The following is an 18,651-nucleotide window of genomic DNA, read 5'->3' on the forward strand; positions in this document are numbered from 1 at the left end:
ACACACTGACTGACAGGAGAGGAGTCCTCTCCTGTCAGTCAGCGTGGTCATGCTGAGCAACGTGAACACACTGACTGACAAGAGAGAAATCCTCTCCCATCAGTCAGCGTGGTCACACTGAGCAACGTGAACACATGACTGACAAGAGAGAACTCCTCTCCTGTCAGTCAGCGTGGTCATGCTGAGCAACGTGAACACACTGACTGACAAGAGAGAAGTCCTCTCCCATCAGTCAGCGTGGTCACGCTGAGCAACGTGAACACACTGACTGACAAGAGAGAACTCCTCTCCTGTCAGTCAGCGTGATCACGCTGACAACATGAACACACTGACTGACAGGAGAGGAGTCCTCTCCTGTCAGTCAGCGTGGTCATGCTGAGCAACGTGAGCCAACCGACTGACAAGATAGAATTCCTCTCCCATCAGTCACTGACTGACAAGAGAGAACTCCTCTCCCATCAGTCAGTGTGGTCACGCTGAGCAACGTGAACACACTGGGCCTCATTACGACCCAGGCGGTAAGTTACCGCCTGGGTCGTACCTTTACCACCATGGCGTAAACTACGTTTACGCCATGGTGGTTGGCGGACTTACCGCCCCATTCCGAGGTTGGCGGGGCGGTAAGTCCCCAATCCCCATTTACCCTTCCCCATTCCCATTTTTGCCCCATAGGGCATAATGGGAGTGGGGAAGGCGTTAATTACGCCACCGTAAATTACGGTGGCGTAATTAACAACAAGGTCCCTTAGCGCCATGGATTTTAACACCTGCTAAAAGCAGGTGTTAAATCCTCCATGGCGCTAAGGGACCTCGGAATCAGGCGGTAAGGGTCGGCGCTGTTTACGCTGCCGTAAACCCCTTACCGCCTGGGTCGTAATGAGGCCCACTGACTGACAAGAGAGAACTCCTCTCCTGTCAGTCAGCATGGTCACGCTGAGCAACGTGAACACACTGACTGACAAGAGAGAACTCCTCTCCTGTCAGTCAGTGTGGTCACGCTGAGCAACGTGAACACATTGGGCCTCATTACGACCCAGGCGGTAAGTTACCGCCTGGGCCGTGACTTTACCACCATGGCGTAAACTACGTTTACGCCATGGTGGTTGGCGGACTTACCGCCCCATTCCGAGGTCGGCGGGGCGGTAAGTCCCCAATCCCCATTTACCCTTCCCCATTCCCATTTTTGCCCCATAGGGCATAATGGGAGTGGGGAAGGCGTTAATTACGCCACCGTAAATTACGGTGGCGTAATTAACATCAAGTTCCCTTACCGCCATGGTTTTTTACACCCGCTAGAAGCAGGTGTAAAATCCGCCATGGCGGAAAGGGAACTCGTGATTGGCGGTAAGGGGTCGGCGCAGCTAACGCTGGCGCTAACCCCTTACCGCCAGGGTCGTAATGAGGCCCATTGACTGACAGGGGAGGAGTCCTCTCTTGTCCATGTTGTCAGCTGAATAACGGGAGTCAGCAGAGCTTACTTCTGAGCCCTGCTGTCTCCCATTATTTTGCTGTTTGTTGCGGAGCCAAACGGCTTCACAACAAACAGCAAAATCATTGCAGGGGCAGCACAGTCCCCTGTGTGAATCAAGGACACGGGAGACTGTGCTGCCTTCCACTTAGGAGAGGGGGCCGCAAGGCCCCCAGCAAGCGCGAGGCCCGGGGCACTTTGCCCCCCCTGCACCTCCCTCGTGACGGCCCTGTGAAGAGGCAGGGGGTAAAAATGCCCCCCTGCCTCAGTGCCTTTAAAAAAATGTGGATATGCTCCAAGATGACCAGGAGTGCAGGTGGTATACCCTTTGGGATATATTCTAGGGTTACACCTAATTCTGTGGTATTTTATTATTGTAGTAAAGAATGGTATTTTATTGTGGTGTAGTGCCTCTTGTGGCAATTTGTTGGTATATTCCCTTTTACAGTGGTAAGACTCTCCTCAGAATATAGCCTAACAACTATTCCTATTACCAGGCTTACTCTCTGCAACACGGTACTGGACTTGGTACACTCAGTGAGGTGATGGTAATTCCACCTCACAGCATTGTATGTACAATGCTGCTGTATGCCCTTATGGCCGAAATGTAAAATATCTGGATCATATCATAAATACATAATTGTATACACACACACGTCTGGCACGCCTACAACTCACTTATCAGAAAATAATTTATTTCAGATTTTACCACATGTGGCAAAATGCATTACCACCTATGGTAAACTAAGCCTATCCCCTGTTGGACCTCAGCCTATCTGCTAATAAAACTCAGTCATATAATTAGAACACAACCCAGTTTGTTTTCAAACCTTTTGGTTTTTATCAAATGTTAAAATTCAAAGCTGTTCAGACAATTGCATAATGCAATACAAATTACTTGGACATGAAAAATGCATTCCATCAGAGTATTCCCACACATAAAATAGCCTTTCGAATTATGAGTTTCATTTACACACTTGTTGCCATCTGGCCAGCAACGCTTGACGGTAAGCTTGAATTGTTAGCAGATAAGAGCCTGTTGTCCAACAAAACTCATTTTGTAAATGGAGCCCAGATAACATAGAGAAATCATAAATACTGGTTAACAGAAACAACAAACTATTGCAATTATAAAACTTTCCCAGTCACACTGCTTGCACCTCAATGTGACCTATATTACCTAGAGGCTGCGATTGTCTTGGCTTGACTGGATCTGGAGAATCCCACTCAGTCTATTCACACACAGATAAGGACTGCCACGACCTGTAAAAGGTTTTGTCTTTGGGCTATTACCTAGCTTAGCAGTAATTTAGTATAGTGGTATATTGGCAGTAAATTGGCACTATCTTATTTTGGTGGTAAATTAGTGGTGAACACTGCCCTATATGATAAGACAAACCTTCCCCATTTTATAACTATGCCCTACACTAGGGGTGACTGTAGGCATCCACCCAGTCTTAGTACATTTAGAGGGAACCCGGTAAGGTCATCAATGATGTCATAGATTGTGTATAAATTGTGCTAATGACTTATCTACGTCATTAGCCTATGCCCTTGAAGGGCCTCATTCAGCCCCGGCATGCATGGCTGAATGCATTCATACAACACACCAGCTTTCTAGCTTGTAAAAATATATCCTTTTGTTTCTTATCTTACCTCCAGCGGTAAACACTTTTACCGCTGTGATGTAATCTCCACAGTGTCTCCTAGTTACTTTCCCCCACTGAAATAGTGATCATCAGACATATGAGAAAAAAAACAATAAACCCCACCTTTGCTTCTGTTATTGCAGTTATTATTTTTATAATCCAACTATTTATAGAACAAGAAACAAAATATTACATTTCATGATAACACATTTATGAGCTCTTACCAACAGATCGGCACCACTGTGGTTATCTAAGAGACAAAATATAAACGTGCATTGCAAAACTTTTTGTTTTTAGTTCCCGGTGTGTGAACAAAACCACAATGACCCAGTGAAAATACTGATCTATTCTTGTCTAAACAGTCACAGAGATAATTGGCAGTCATCCAATTCTCTCCTCAGTTCCACAAATACTTACATAATGACATGAAGTAGCTGTGTGTTATCTGCGCGACTCCTTTTTACTCCTGACTGTGTGCAGTGAAGCCTTCCGAAGACCCACACGATCAGTGGCACTCCAGAGAAGTGGCTTTGGACTCCCAAGCAGACTAGGACTGTAGCCTTTGAATCCCCTCGGTAGCCGGCGGCAAAGCAGAAGCACCTAGAAGAAGCGCAGGAAAGAAGAGAGCCCAGAACTTGAGTTCAACCCCTATTTAAATAATCTGCCTCAATCAAGAGCAGAGCTGCCCTCCCTCTGATGTAACTCATCAAGTCCTAGGCTCCTGATTCCACTGTCCAATCACTCACAAGAGCATGTATGTATCAATTTATTTCCTGCACAAACAAAGAGGCTTCAGAATGGACAAAAAGGCAGTTAATTCATTTTTTTTTTACTGTGCATCTCTTTCCATGGAGCGAAAAGAGAGAGGAAAATAAGACAGAAATTCCATCCATGTTTACTGACATTGCATTACAATCTTAACCAGAAGACCTAATTAGTTAAGAGGTTGTATTAAGTGGTGAAGTTAGTTAGTTAATATGAGTTATTTTCCCAATGCAACTATACACAGATGGGAATTCTCTTAATTTCATATGTATAATGCACTTTGAATCCACTGTCTTTTTGCAAACATTGTGCTTTGCCATTGAAGGCCTAATACAAGGTCATCAAATTTTTCTGCCGTCACCTGCACTACTTAATCTACTGTCTCCCTTTGCATTCATTCATATTAATCCACTAAAAATACTGACCTGTATCCCTAATCTGCTGCTCCCATTTGCACCCATTTTACTGGCTGCTTCTATTGAAAACACCGTCATCTGGACTCATTTTGCTGGCTGATTTTAAAATTACTGGCATAGATCCCTACAAACCACAGGAAGCCTGCCAGCACTGGACTTTGCCGTGCAATCCACCATCCCTCTAAACCCAGCATCCGGAAAGGTCCTGGATCTCTCTCTCTCCAGAAGTTTCTGGACGTCTGCGTACATACACCCACTCACAGTCCTTTTTATGACCTCCCGCTGCCACTGAAAAGAAAATACCTCCCATCTAAATCATGCCACAGGAGAACATGGGCCTCATTACGAGGTTGCTGGTCCGGTAACAACGGTACCGGTATGCTTGCTTCTACCGTTGTTACCAGACCGGCAAACTCTGAGTTGTGCCACGGGTGACTTTCACTCCGCCAGGTCTGCCCTGGCAGAATGAAAGACACCCGCGAGCACAGCATGCCTGTAGCACCGGTACCTTTATGACCGGCGCTACAGGCATCCCCATTCCTATTGAGCCCTATGGGGCTGAAATGGGAATGGGGATCTACCGGCACCAGCACCCGCAAAAGGGCAATTACCGGGTCCGTTGGGGTCGGAATACCCCGGTAATTGTCCATTTGCAGGTGCCAGACTTTCATGCCGGTATGGAGGTAGCTTTGCCGCTCTTACTGGCAAGGCTACCTACAACCTTGCAATGAGTCCCATGTGATCTTACTGTTGGAAAGCAATAAGATACATCTCTTCCTGTGATTTTATCATGCACACAATGGCTTGTCTTTAGCAAAACAGAACTTCATATTTCATATTTGCAGCTTGCCACATAAGCTCCTACCTGCACATTTAAACCTCATTGCAGAAGCGCATTTTCAAAAATCCTTTTCAGGTTATTTCTATATGGACCAGATTTACACTGATTATTATTTAGGACAGGTTACATGTTACTGGGGAGGGGGTTAGTATGTTGAATTATAGTAGTATTTAGGTTTAGTGCAAACCAGTCCAATGAAATATCCTGAAATAATAAAAACTTTTAAAACATGCTCTCTATTTCTGGACCCTGTGCATTTCCCAACTAGTCCGCGTGCAGCATGCATTGGTGTGCAGTCAATAAGTCAAAAACATTATGTCGAAAGACAGGGCCTCATTACACGTTAGGCGGTAAGGGTTTACCGGTACCTGTAAGGGCACCGGTACCGGTAAACCCTTACCGCCTTACTACGAGTTCCCTTTGCGGGACCCGACCTTAACGGCTGGTTTTACCAGCCGTTAAAGTAGGGTGCCGCAAAGGGACCTCGGAGCTAATTACGGTAGCGCAATTTGTGGTACCGTAATTAGCGCTTTCCCCATTCCCATTATGCCCTATGGGGGCAAAAATGGGAATGGGGAAGTGCCTTGGTGAATGGGGAATTACTGCCCCGCTCACCTTGGAGTAGGGCGGTAATTCCGCCATCCACCAAGGCGGACACGGTAAAATACCGGCGGCAACCAGGGCGCTAATAGCGCCATGGTTATCGCCTACCGTGTAATTAGGCCCTATGTCAACAAAAAAAAAATCGAACAAAAAAAAGTCAAACGTTTTATTTTTTTATTTACATGTTTATTTTGGGTTCCGGGGGTAAAAAAAAGGGGTAAAACAAAAAACAAAATTACAAAAAAGGGGGGTTGGGGGAGGAACCCCCCATTTCGAACAAAAATCAACCAAAAAAAGAAATTCTACATTTTCTTTTTCTCGACTTTATTTTTTCGACATTATGACTTTCGACATAATGTGATTCGATTTATTCACTATAAACCGCTTGCATTTGCAACCTAGTACTTTTGCATATGTTTATATTTCTGTATTTCTGTATAAAGCCCACACTACACTTCGCGCCATGGTTATCGCCTACCGTGTAATTAGGCCCTATGTCAACAAAAAAAAAAATCAAACAAAAAAAAGTCAAACGTTTTATTTTTTTATTTACATGTTTATTTTGGGTTCCGGGGGTAAAAAAAAGGGGTAAAACAAAAAACAAAATTACAAAAAAGGGGGGCTGGGGGAGGAACCCCCCATTTCGAACAAAAATCAACCAAAAAAAGAAATTCTACATTTTCTTTTTCTCGACTTTATTTTTTCGACATTATGACTTTCGACATAATGTGATTCGATTTATTCACTATAAACCGCTTGCATTTGCAACCTAGTACTTGTGCATATGTTTATATTTCTGTATTTCTGTATAAAGCCCACACTACACTTCCTGTGTATACTAAGATAATAAACCCCTGTAACTCACAACCCCCCAGCTATTCAGAGTCCCCAACTACTCCTACAACTCCAAGCTTGCAATTTTCTCCATAACTGATCCCTATTCAGCAGATCAAAGGCCTTTGAAAAATCCATTTTGTAAAAATAAAATACTTACTTCTGTTTTGAAGTGGAATATTATGGGGTAACAGAAAGGTAAACCACAAGGAAAAGTAGAGTAGATCAGCATTATTTATTTGATCATACCATTCTACAATGGCCCAACATATTCAACCATTGATGTTAGCAGTTACGTTTTTTTTATATTCTGTTACTCTTAGATTCTAGTTCACTGACCCATCAAGGGTTATCAGGGAGGTTCTATGAAACAGCCACTGGCCAGTAGCCAAGAGACAACATGTCCGACATATGACGGTGTAAGACAGACACTAAATGCTTTCATAATTATGATTCCCAGGTGTGAGAGTCTATCTGTGTCTTCCAGACCATTACAGCAACCAAGATAAATGCTCTGCTCAAAGTGCTAACACTCACACTTATTGATTGTGGCTTGAGGGGCATGCCCTTGGCTTGGAATGTGTCAGAGGAAGACCACACATTAAGGAGTTTAGGGGATGGAGGCGGCATGGCTGGATGGTCCATTTCAATTAGTACAATTTAGAATTGTTTTGTTGGTATTCAGTGTCATGATTATACCCTCTGAGAAGTCATTTCTTTATTTTATTGTTTCCTTTCCCCAAAAGATGTTCTCTGGTATTCCTGTCTGGTCTTAGCAATATGATGTAACACTTTGGGAGAAAAAAGCACGCAAGTATCCCAGCACTGGAACAGATGATACCAAAGACCTCCACCGCCACCATGTGTTTGCCCTGAGTGCTCACATACCCTGGCACAAATGACAGCCACACGCTGAGGAACACAAGCATGCTGAAAGTAATCCACTTGGCCTCATTGAAACTGTCTGGCAAATTTCGTGCCAGAAAGGCGACCAGGAAGCTAACACAAGCCCAAAGTCCCATGTATCCCAGCATGCACCAGAAGGCTGTCTCGGAACAATCATTGCACCGTAAGATGATGGTCCCAGTCTTAAGATTCATGTTCTCCTCTGGGAACGCAGGGCAGAACAGCAGCCAAGTAGCACAGATGAGAACTTGACCAAGTGTGCAACCAGAGACTGTTAAAACAGGAACCTGCGCACCCAGCCACTTCCTCATGTTACTGCCTGGCTTGGTGGCATTGAAGGCGATGACCACCATGATTGTTTTAGCCAACACGCAGGATACACAGAGCACAAACATGATACCGAAAGCAGATTGTCGAAGAAGGCAGTTTATTGAATTGGGAAGACCAATAAAGAGCAAAGAGCAGAGGAAGCTGGCCATAAGAGCTCCCAGAAGAAGATAGGTCAGGTTCCTGTTGTTAGCTTTCACCACCGGTGTATCTCGATATTTTACAAAGATGCATAAAACTGTCAGAGCCGCCATGGAGCACAGATTTGCTGTACCAGTCAATGTTGCTCCGAGGGGTTCATGATACGAAAGATAGTCTATTGTCTTCGGGATACATTCATTTCTCTTCTCGTTGGGCCATGTTTTACTTGGACACTTCCAACAGTCAATGGAGTCTGGAAGATAACATTTGTTACAGATTAGAACTTTTAGTGCACCTTTTAAACACAGATTAATAATTGAATATGAGAAATGTTTAATGACATACATCTAACAACACTAAATGCTTTGAATGAAAGATTCATACTACATATAGAACAATTTTCAGTATGTGAGTTTGTCTTTTTTCCAAAAGCCTTGCCTTCTAGACATTGGTCATTATAATGACCAATAAAGCGGCCTAAAGCATGAGGCAGAGCGAGTCTAATAGAGCTATGTGCTCTACTGTGGTTTAGAAATGGGGATGATTGATGGCACTCGCGATGCAGGAGGCTGTGGAAAGTAATTCGGCTATGGGGAAGAGGTAGATTAAGCTTGCGAGATGGAAAGATTCTCTTCCTTCAGCATTGGCCTGATCGTGAAAGCGGTTCTCCCACCTGTTATAATCTAGATTATGAACAAACATTTGTAAAGGCAGCCTACTATGTGTTTGCACCACAGAGCAAAGGGATTATGAGTCATGTATTTATGCTGCTGACTCTCTGTACCAAAGCATGGGAAATATTTGGAACTGTATGGTAGCAACATGATTGATGTCAACTGTGGCGCTCTAAAGAAATCCTTTGAAGGAGGCATTGCCTTGACTGTTTTCTGAAGCTGTGTAAATGGAATGTGTGCTGTAATACTTGCAACCATTATAAAAAAGAAAGAGATAGGACACATTTTTCCAGGGAAACGTGTGATTCCAAGGACATGTTGAATGTTTTAACTAGCTACTGATTGACTTTCATTAATGAAGATTACAAAGCAGAGAAATATAATTGTAAATGACGGTGCTCAGAAGGATATAAACAAGTACCTAGCAGTGAATGATTGAGGGGCCGATTCATGGAAAAAATTTGCGCCGAAAATCTTGGCGCAAGCGTGAAAAAACAAGCACACGCGTGCGATTCATGGAAGGGCCTGCACGTGTTTTCCCCGGGATGTGCGCCAAATCTGTGTGTGGCACAAACGGGCGCATACGTCATTGCAACATCCCAAACCCTGTGTGCAATGCGCACAGGGAAAGCGTACAAAGTCAGCGCACACACCAAAAAAGGGGCGGGACATAGGGCGTAACACGCGGAATGGGGAACAACGCGTGAAAAAGAAGGCGTAACTGGGGAAGTACTGCAGGGAAATACACAGAATGCCCACACGCACGCGAACAACACGTATTCATGGAATCGAATACGGGAAACCCGCGCACGCTAAAAGACGCGCACAGGCATCTACACTTCCGCCACAGGAAGGCAGCAGGAGGCGTCCCCGAGCGCAGTATAAAAGTACGCGCAAACAACAAACACGTATATACAGCTACAATGAATTCCCCATTTGTCGCAGCACTGATCGTGGGACACCGCAGGAGGAGGAGAATAGCCAGGCCCCGCATTTTCTTTCCCCGGACTAGCCTTTTTGGGATGCCTGACGACCAGGTCTATGGCAGGTATAGGTTTCCACCTCGTATCATACTAGACCTGCTCAGGGAGTGGGAAGATGACCTTACATCACCCAGCCTGTGCTCCCAAGCATTGAGCCCCTTGCAGAAGGTGCTCAATGTCCTGCATTTTTTGGCCACTGGGTCATTTCAGTGGACAACTGCCATAGTGGGTGGGGTCTCACAGGTGCTGGCAATCATGACTGCGCGCCCCCCAGTACGCAGGCACATATACATGCCCAGAACACTTGCAGAAAGGCAGGCCGTTGTCCAGGACTTTTACAGGGTGGCACACTTCCCCAAAGTGCTTGGTGCCATAGATTGCACCCATGTGGCCCTACGTCCACCTAGGGCCACTGAGCACATCTATTGAAACCGCAAGCACTGGCATTCCATCAACATGCAGGTCATATGCGATGCGATGCCAAGGGAATCATCACCTCTGTCTATGCAAACTACCCTGGCTCTACCCATGAAAGTTTCATATAACAATAACAATAACAATATACAGAATGTCTGCCCTGAGCCGGGCCCTGGAAGCTGGGCAGCATGGTGACACATGGCTCCTAGGTGAGTACTAATGCCTGTGCACATGCATGCATGTCACACACAGACAAATACACAAACCCAAATAATCACAACCATTATCACCTCCCCAGGGGACAGTGCCTACCCTCTGAGCAACCACATGATGAAGCCAATCCGGAACCCCACCACACCACCCCAGGTAAAATACAACGCTGCCCATATTGCAACCAAGGTCATAGTGGAGCGCACATTCGGAGTGCTCAAGTCACGCTTTCGCTCCCGGCCAGCTACTATATGCACCCCCATTAGTGTGCAGGATCATTGTGGCAGCATGTGTCCTGCACAATGTTGCAACACGGCAGGGTGTACCGTTGGACATGGTGGTGCCCCCACATCCCCAACCACAGGCACAGGCGCAGCCCATGGGAGGGGGAAGGGCATGTGGCGAGGCAGCCCGGACCCAGCTTGCGGACACATTTTTCATCTAAACTCCCACCCCTGCGGAGTGCACACAGGCCTGGCACATACCAGGTGACAATTGATGATGACAAAGGGCCTCATTACAACTCAGGCGGTAAGGGTTTTACGGCGGCGTAAACAGCGCCGACCCTTACCGCCTGAGTACGAGGTCCCTTAGCGCCATGGAGGTTTTAACACCTGCTTTTAGCAGGTGTTAAAATCCATGGTGCTAAGGGACCATGGAGTTAATTACGCCACCGTAATTTACGGTGGCGTAATTAACGCCTTCCCCACTCCCATTATGCCCTATGGGGCAAAATGGGAATGGGGAAGGGTAAATGGGAAAATGGGGATTTACCGCCCCGCCAAGGTTGGAATGGGGCGGTAAATCCGCCAACCACCATGGCGTAAACGTAGTTTACGCCATGGTGGTATAGTCACGGCCCAGGCGGTAACTTACCGCCTGGGTCGTAATGAGGCCCAAAAAGACAGTCAACTGTCACAACCTTACCACCCTGAGAATATTGCCATGGAAGTGCTACATTGTGTGCATCCCTAGCTACTTAAACATAACCAATCCTGTGTGACCAAAAGGAACACATGCAAGGTGTGTATCACACCCCTCCCCCGGAAAAAAGGCCATGACAATCCCTGGTATGTCACCCAAACTCTCCCAACCCACATCACCCTAGTCTGCCACACCATGACATGGCATGCAATAGCAAAAGCCCCACACTTGACCAATAAGATACGAAGTGACATGTGATAAATGGAAAGTGGCCTGAGACAATGACGCCTGACATGGAATCAGATGAAATGACTGACCAACAACCTTCCACACATACCATGTCATACATAAAAGCTTTCCACCAGTCGTAGCATGAACACAACACTGAATGCCTGTTCACATGCCCATTGGGCAAGCCAAAATCGCTACTCCCGAACCTGTGTGCTGGGTATGTCTCCTGCAACACACTGCTCAGCACGCAGCACAGTGAGCAGACATTGTGTTGGGGATACACCTTGAGCATCAAATGAAAAGGACAAACAAAATAAATAACCAATTGACGCATGATCCCCAAATGGTAATAGATCATGCACTGCAGGGACACAGCGTGCCCGAGAAGGCAATCTGTGTGCACCTGTGGCCATGGAAGAGTGGCTGTACGTGTGGTGGAGCATTGTGCAACTGTGTGTGTCAGTATGGACATGCACTCAATATATGCATGTGAAATCAAGTGACCTACAGTGTCCTGTACACATCACATGTGAACATTGCTCATGTGTACACCCCAGCATGTCAAACCACACCAATCCCCTGACACTGAAAAATAAAGAGAACACAGGAACTGGCATTGACCAGCACAACACATCATGTACATAGTACTCCACAATTACAATGTCAGAGTGCCCAAACACTGTAGCCCAAGCCAACTGTCCAACAACAAAAGGCTCTCACTAATTTACACATCACCATGACCTTCTGAACAACTGTGTCTGGGGTATGTAGCCTTCTTCCTTCAAGTCTACCTGGCTACAGGATCACCCTACCCCTTGGTCTCCATGTTCCACCTTGTGTGTAAATAGGGGCCAGCCCCCTCAGAGGACACCTTGACTGTTAAAAATACCAAATTGCAGAGAACCCCAAGGAGCCAAACCCCCAAACCAGGGAAAAAGCCTGTAGGCACCAAAAAACCCTGGAAGAGTCTCCAGTAGATGACTCTAAGTAGTAGAAAATGTCCAAGCACATGTTCAAGCAGAATGATAGAACAACCAAGGTAGCACACTTCAACAGTGGTCCAACAGCATGGGTACCATTTCCTGTACATAATATACAATGAGGATGCAACAACTGATGGGTAGTGTCACAGCTCCGGTGTCCAGGTGCAGGAGTGGCACGAACAAACCAGCCCCTCTGTGGTCTGGGCGCCTGCAAGGTCAAACTTACACAGGCCTCCGAGACCCCGGCGGGGAAGGAGGGTCAGGGATCTGTTGTTTGGACAGGCATTGGTATTCAGGTTACCGGAAAGAGGGGCAGTAAAGAGGAGTTGAATTGGCAAGGGAAAGTAGGCAAAATACAAAATACAATCAGAGAAACCATGTTCATCATGCATATTTTAACAAATGAGTTAAATGCAAGCCAAAGAGAGACTTATCTGTGGGGTGAGTGCTGGCCTCCTGCCTGTGCACTCTCAGATCCGGTAACAGGAGCAGTTCAATGCTGCAAAGAGAGTGTGAGTTACTAATCTGTGTGTGTTTACAACACACACACACACAACACCATTCATGCCCCAAAGTAAGTGACTTCTCCACAAAGAAACACTCTTGTCTGCTGCTATGTACGTATATGTTAGCTTGACCCGTGATGGTTCATACACTGTCAATGCAGTAATGCAGGTGCACGTGGGCGCGGGGGAAATGGAAGACCAATGCGTCAAGAATCACACATGATACAATGATCCCTGGGTGAGCTGCAAGACGCGTATAGCGAGGCGCAACTTCAGTACAAGTCGTGTTCTGGCAGCCGCGGATTTCAATAGGTAGTGCACGTGGCAAATGATATGCACTGCACACGAGTCTTTGCCTCACTGGGTGTCCCTGTGCGCTGTATCAGTTTCTGGCTAGGAACGCTACTGCGCCAATAACCATGGCTTGCTCCCACTCAGTATACCCAAGTGGCGCGCGGCCACCACGTTGCTGGGCTTGGGCCCGCTGTCCTTGTTGGGTGGGCACCACCCGTGGCTGCAGGAATACATTCCCCCATCAACGTGATGCCCCAGGCACATCAGCAACTGGTGTGGAGGGTGACCCTGCATCCCGATCCACCACAGGCGGAGGTCCCACCACTGTCTGGCCCCTCAGTGCAGGTGTCGCAGACAGAGGAGCGTCCACATCAGAATCACTCATCCCTGACGAATGGACCCGATGCATATCCAACTCGACATTGTCGTCAGAGTGATCATCTGGGCTAGACTCATTGCCAGCCATAGACAAGATGGTCTGTAACACATGTGGGTTCTCATGGTCTACCACCCCACGACCCCCACTTGTGCCGGGTTGCTGGTGTGATAGCAAACCTGTGTCTGCCATGACAACACCATCCTCTGGCTCCATTGCGTCATCATCTGAAAAGTGGAGAAAAAATAACATTAGTACACATGTCAGAAGCACATAACACACACACATAGACATCACATAGACAGCCAATACATGAAGCAGACTTGTCACACACAAATGAGAACCTGGCATGCATGCCAGGTCACTTTGACATAGCATAAGTGAGTAAGAATGTAGAACGGTGTAACACGGCTCAGAAGTGGGTTGATGCAGTGCAGAACATGTGTAAGTTACCCACTATCTAAATGAACAAGTACATCATGAGGTGTATCAATAAACGTGAAGGCAGTGCAAGGGCAAGTTCAGGCATCACGTGCAATGTGCATGCAATGGGTTGCAGGGCTACAAGTAAACCCCTCCTTAAGTGAAAATGCAGGGATGCATTGTGTGGCAGCGAAAGGGTGTCCAGAGACCTGTGTATTGACAGACAGTGTTGACTAGCATCAATTGCATCTTCTGAGTCAACTGACAACACAGCAGATGATGATGGGACAGTAAGCAGGACACATGATGGACCCTCAGTAGTACACCCATGTGTGCAGAAGCCACTACACCAGTTGAACAGAGTCAGTGGGCCTGAAACAGGGGAAGGCCTGTGCCCCACACAGACTGTGACACCCTGAACATTTGTGTGATGCAGGACTGAGCCAGAGTGGGCATGGAATGGATGATCAAATGCCATGAAATGTAAGTCATCCTGGACACGTACTACAATGATCATCCAGTCAAGGACACATAGGGGCATGCATGGAATGCACATTTAGCATGAATGGGCACTCATGTCCCTGCAGAGCATCTGCCATCTGCACAGTCCAAGTGAAACACCCTGCATGAAGGACAGAGGATGTACCCCACTGCATGTACACAGGAGTAACAGGCCATTGTAGTGCGCCAACATGATGCACACCAGTGCAATGGTGAAATTGGAGTGCAGGGGGGGTGGAGGGGCAAGGGAGCATGCCTATGTGGAGTACCTGCATGCAGGCAGAGGACACATGCACGTCGGTCAAGCAATGACATAGTCCCAGTGCTTAGAGGAAAGACACCCCAGGCTACATGCAGAAGGGCCAGTGAGCTGGAACGTGGACTGGAGGGGCAGCCGGGTAACTAGCATGTGAGTAGGGTGCAAGTGTGGTGATGAGGACAGTCCCCGTCTGCTCTACATGTCCACTATCCTGCACAGCAGGCACACATCAGTGAAGCATTGCATGACTTGCACATGAGTACCATGCACACATGACATGTAGTGGCAGTCAAGCACAACACATCACACAAGCAAAACACACATGGCCTCAACAAACACGCGGTAACACTCACTGGACGGGGCATCAAAGTCCAGCATCTCTCCCACTCCTTCGACCATTCCTGGTGGTATGAACCCCGCAACGACTGACTCATGCGGAGTGAGGTCATTCTCCTCAGGTGGTGGCCCACTGCCAGTCTCCAGAGTCATGTTGTAATTAGTGGCACTCTTCACCTTAGTGCTGCGTTTGAGGTCATCCCAATGCTTTTTGCACTCTTGAGCTGTGCGCACCTCATTGCTGAATGCACTCACATGATCCGCAACTTGCTTCCAGTGGGTTTACGATGGGCAGCCGTAGTTTGACAATTCGGCCCCACTAGCACGTAGTCCACAAGGAAGTCCAGTTCCTGCACGTAGAAAGTCTTCTTCCTCGATGTGCTGGAGGCCGTAGCTGTGTCTGGGGGCCCCAGCCTGTACTGCAGGCGTAACCTTCCTCCTCTTGGATTGTGGTCCGGACCCTGGCTGGCAAATGTCGAGGGAGTGCCAGGTGGAACAAGAACGGAGCCCTGACTTGCGTCAGTGGCTGCTGGGTGCCCTGGAATGGACCCTGTGCAGCAACATCCGCTGTGCCAGGGTCATTGACCGGGACTGTCCTGGATGGTAGACTCACAACCGGGGTGGTGTTGGCTGCATCTGCCCATGCACTTTCCAACACCCGGCTGGTCGGGGCAGCAGATGACATTACTGCCCCAGGGCCACGTGCCTCGGTCAGGGCAGCACCTGCGTGCACCTACAGTTTGCCCCCTGACCTCCTGGAAATCTTCGATGGACTCTTCAGGTGGCAACGCAGCCTGCGCTGGCAGACCCTGAGCCTGGGTGGTGGTGTCCACAGCTGCACCTGCAGCTACCACTACCCTTGGGCCTGTGGCAATCGATGAAACAGACTGCTGGGTCACATGGGCGCCAGTACCAGATGCAAGAACTGCATCTCCCAGAGCTTCAGGGGGTGGTGGCATGACTGCACCAACACGTGGCACAACATCATGCCGAACTGGCACACCCCTGCCTCTTCCCCCTCTGCAGCCACCCTGGACAACCTGGAGTCCCCCTACTCCCTGGTCAACCCGGCCACGTCCCTGACCACACCCGCCATGTGGCGTATGCCCAGCTGAGGTGCCTCTCACCCTTCGTGGCCTCCCAGCCATGGCACAGATGTAGTAGTGGCAGCACAGATGTGGTAGTGCCACTGGGAGGTGTACACGGCAATTGTCCTGGGCAATTGGGGTGAAGGAGGTGGGATACAAGATGTTAACAGCACCCCTGCACCTGCAAGGCTGTATGTGACCACAGTGATAAGGTGACTGGTCACGCAATGCTCAGGCACCCCAAAACTGCAGTAAAACCATGCACGCAACCCCCGATAGCCCGCGTGTGTGGAATTAACCTCCCGCAGTACGCGGTGGCACACAGGGACATGAAAGACACGTACGCATGGGACACGCAGGCTACAATGACCTCGAAAACGGGTACGCGATACACGGGGGCACCCGCAGTGGGAAAAATAGCATTCGCGACTCACCGTCAGACTAGCGTGATAATGAAAAACATGTGTAGCCAATACCCCCGCCAAAAGAAGAGATACGTCCTTGATCCACTGTGAAGTTGGGATGGTGCGCGAAACAATACGAAGTAGCAACACACACGTCAGTCTCCACGAAAGGCACATACAGCAAACTGCTTGCCCCGCTCACCTTTAACCCGTGCTGAGGGAAACGCCCGCACGTGTCACTTCACATACGCGCTAAGGGCCTTTCCTCGAATAACACGCGTAAGTGATTTTTTTGCACGTGCAGATGCACCCATGCTGAGGGAAACACCCGTGCATATCACGTCACATACGCGCTTACGTTCTAAGGGCCTTTCCTCGAATTACACACTGACATGCATTTTTTTCATGTGCCAAATCACTCCATATCAAGCTGTCCACGCGACAACACACGGAAGACCATGCTCCTGCCCAGAAGGTCATTGTCCTGCCCCTCAGAGCCCCGAGCACGCTCCCACCTGCCATCTGCTGCTGCCTGCCTGCTGGCCACGTGCCCTGCTATTTGGTGCCTGCACGTCAGCATTCTGCAGGGATCCAGTTGCTGTGACCGCCCCTGCTGGAGCAGAAGACTCCCGACTGGTATTCCATCACTCCACAGCCCAGCCCCAGGACCCAGTTGACCTCTCATACCTGCCTCGGGGGTTGCCATGTCCGACACAACACCATCTGGCACCAGTGGCAACCCCCCAGCAGAGAGGCAGAGGGCTGCCAACTTCAGTGCCAATGAAGTTGGCATCCTGGTGGAGCAAGTCCTAGGGAAGTATGATGCCCTCTTTGGAAGTTCACGCACCGACAATGAAGGATGGAAGAGGATCTGGAAGGACATTGTGGCTGCCATCAACATGGAGGGGGTGGCAGCCTGCAACATGCAACACGTCCGGAAGTGCTGGGAGGACTTCAGGTCCAGGACCCTTAGCAAGGCCTGGCGCCTCTTGAAGGCAGCAGATGCTGAGGGATGCCGGGTCTGCCTTTCCAACAACCAGACGAGGGTCCTGGAACGTATACGCCCAGCACTCCACCTCCAGGTCCTTGAGAGGCAGACCCGTTCGGAGTCGAGCGGTAAGTGTACATGCATACTGATTGGACACTGTGCATGTTGAGGTGTGCCAGGAGTGTGCAGGTTAGACATATGTCTTGGTAGGCCCATGTATGAATGTGTATGTACAGGGACATGAGCCTGCCGCATGTGAGTCCAGTCACGTATGAGGCACATCAATGGTGTATTTGTTCAAATGCATGGTGGCCAAATGCATGTGTGTGTGCACACATGCTTAAATTTCTGTGTATGTACTGTGGCATGGTTGCGGTGTGACACATGGATGCTGGTTCCACCTTCATGTATCTGCACAATGTACATGTGTGTGCATTTGACAAGTGTGCAATTGTGATACACCATGGATGCATGAGACACTGACATGTAGGAGGCTGATTGGCAGATGTGACATGCATGGCGATGATATCACTGCGACAGGTGGTGGAGATGTACAGATGTATGTATGTCTGGTGGCATGTGTGCATGTGTTCTGCACTCCCCGTGTTGCATGTGACGTCAGGCTAACCTTTGTATGCTTGTGCTGTTGTATGTGTATGGAGGGTGCTGCATGCTGCAACATTCCTGTTGATTTGCGCATGTGTGTGAGTTCAAATGATATGTGTTTTGGGGAGTGTGATGCCATGTGTGAGTTTTACACTGCCACTCATGTGCAACTGTCATGTGTGTATCAGACCATTGTACAGTGCCCTGATGCCTGTGTTCTGTCTCTCCCTGTCTGCAGCGTCAACTGATGAAGAGGGCGGTGACGGTGCTGTGGAGCACAGCCGCAGGGATTGCACCGCCAGCCGGAGACGCAAGGCCCAGCTCCCCTCCCGGGTTGACATCTCGTCAGGGAGTGAGGAGTCTGGTGCTGTGTCCGTGGCCGCAGCTGCTGAGGGTAGGTCCAAGAGGCAGAGGTCGGAGGTGGACTCCTCGGAAGCAGAAGGGGCAGATGAGACCCCACAGGGACCTATGGAGGAAGATGGCACGGAGTCATCCAGG

At 48.4% G+C, this 18,651-nt stretch overlaps 1 protein-coding gene across 1 annotated transcript in view; it reads right to left on the minus strand.

The window, feature by feature from the left end:
- Window positions 1–7,286: 7,286 nt before the first annotated feature.
- The window catches only part of LOC138471386 (vomeronasal type-2 receptor 26-like), a 60,525-nt gene continuing 49,160 nt past the window's right edge, over window positions 7,287–18,651 (minus strand). The window contains exon 4 of the mRNA XM_069609049.1: window positions 7,287–8,203. Coding sequence (XP_069465150.1) covers window positions 7,287–8,203 — 917 coding nt within the window. The remainder of the gene's footprint in view (window positions 8,204–18,651) is intronic.

This window comes from Ambystoma mexicanum, chromosome 1p (assembly GCF_040938575.1).
Source record: "Ambystoma mexicanum isolate Mex_15411 chromosome 1p, UKY_AmexF1_1, whole genome shotgun sequence".
NCBI lineage: Eukaryota > Metazoa > Chordata > Amphibia > Caudata > Ambystomatidae > Ambystoma > Ambystoma mexicanum.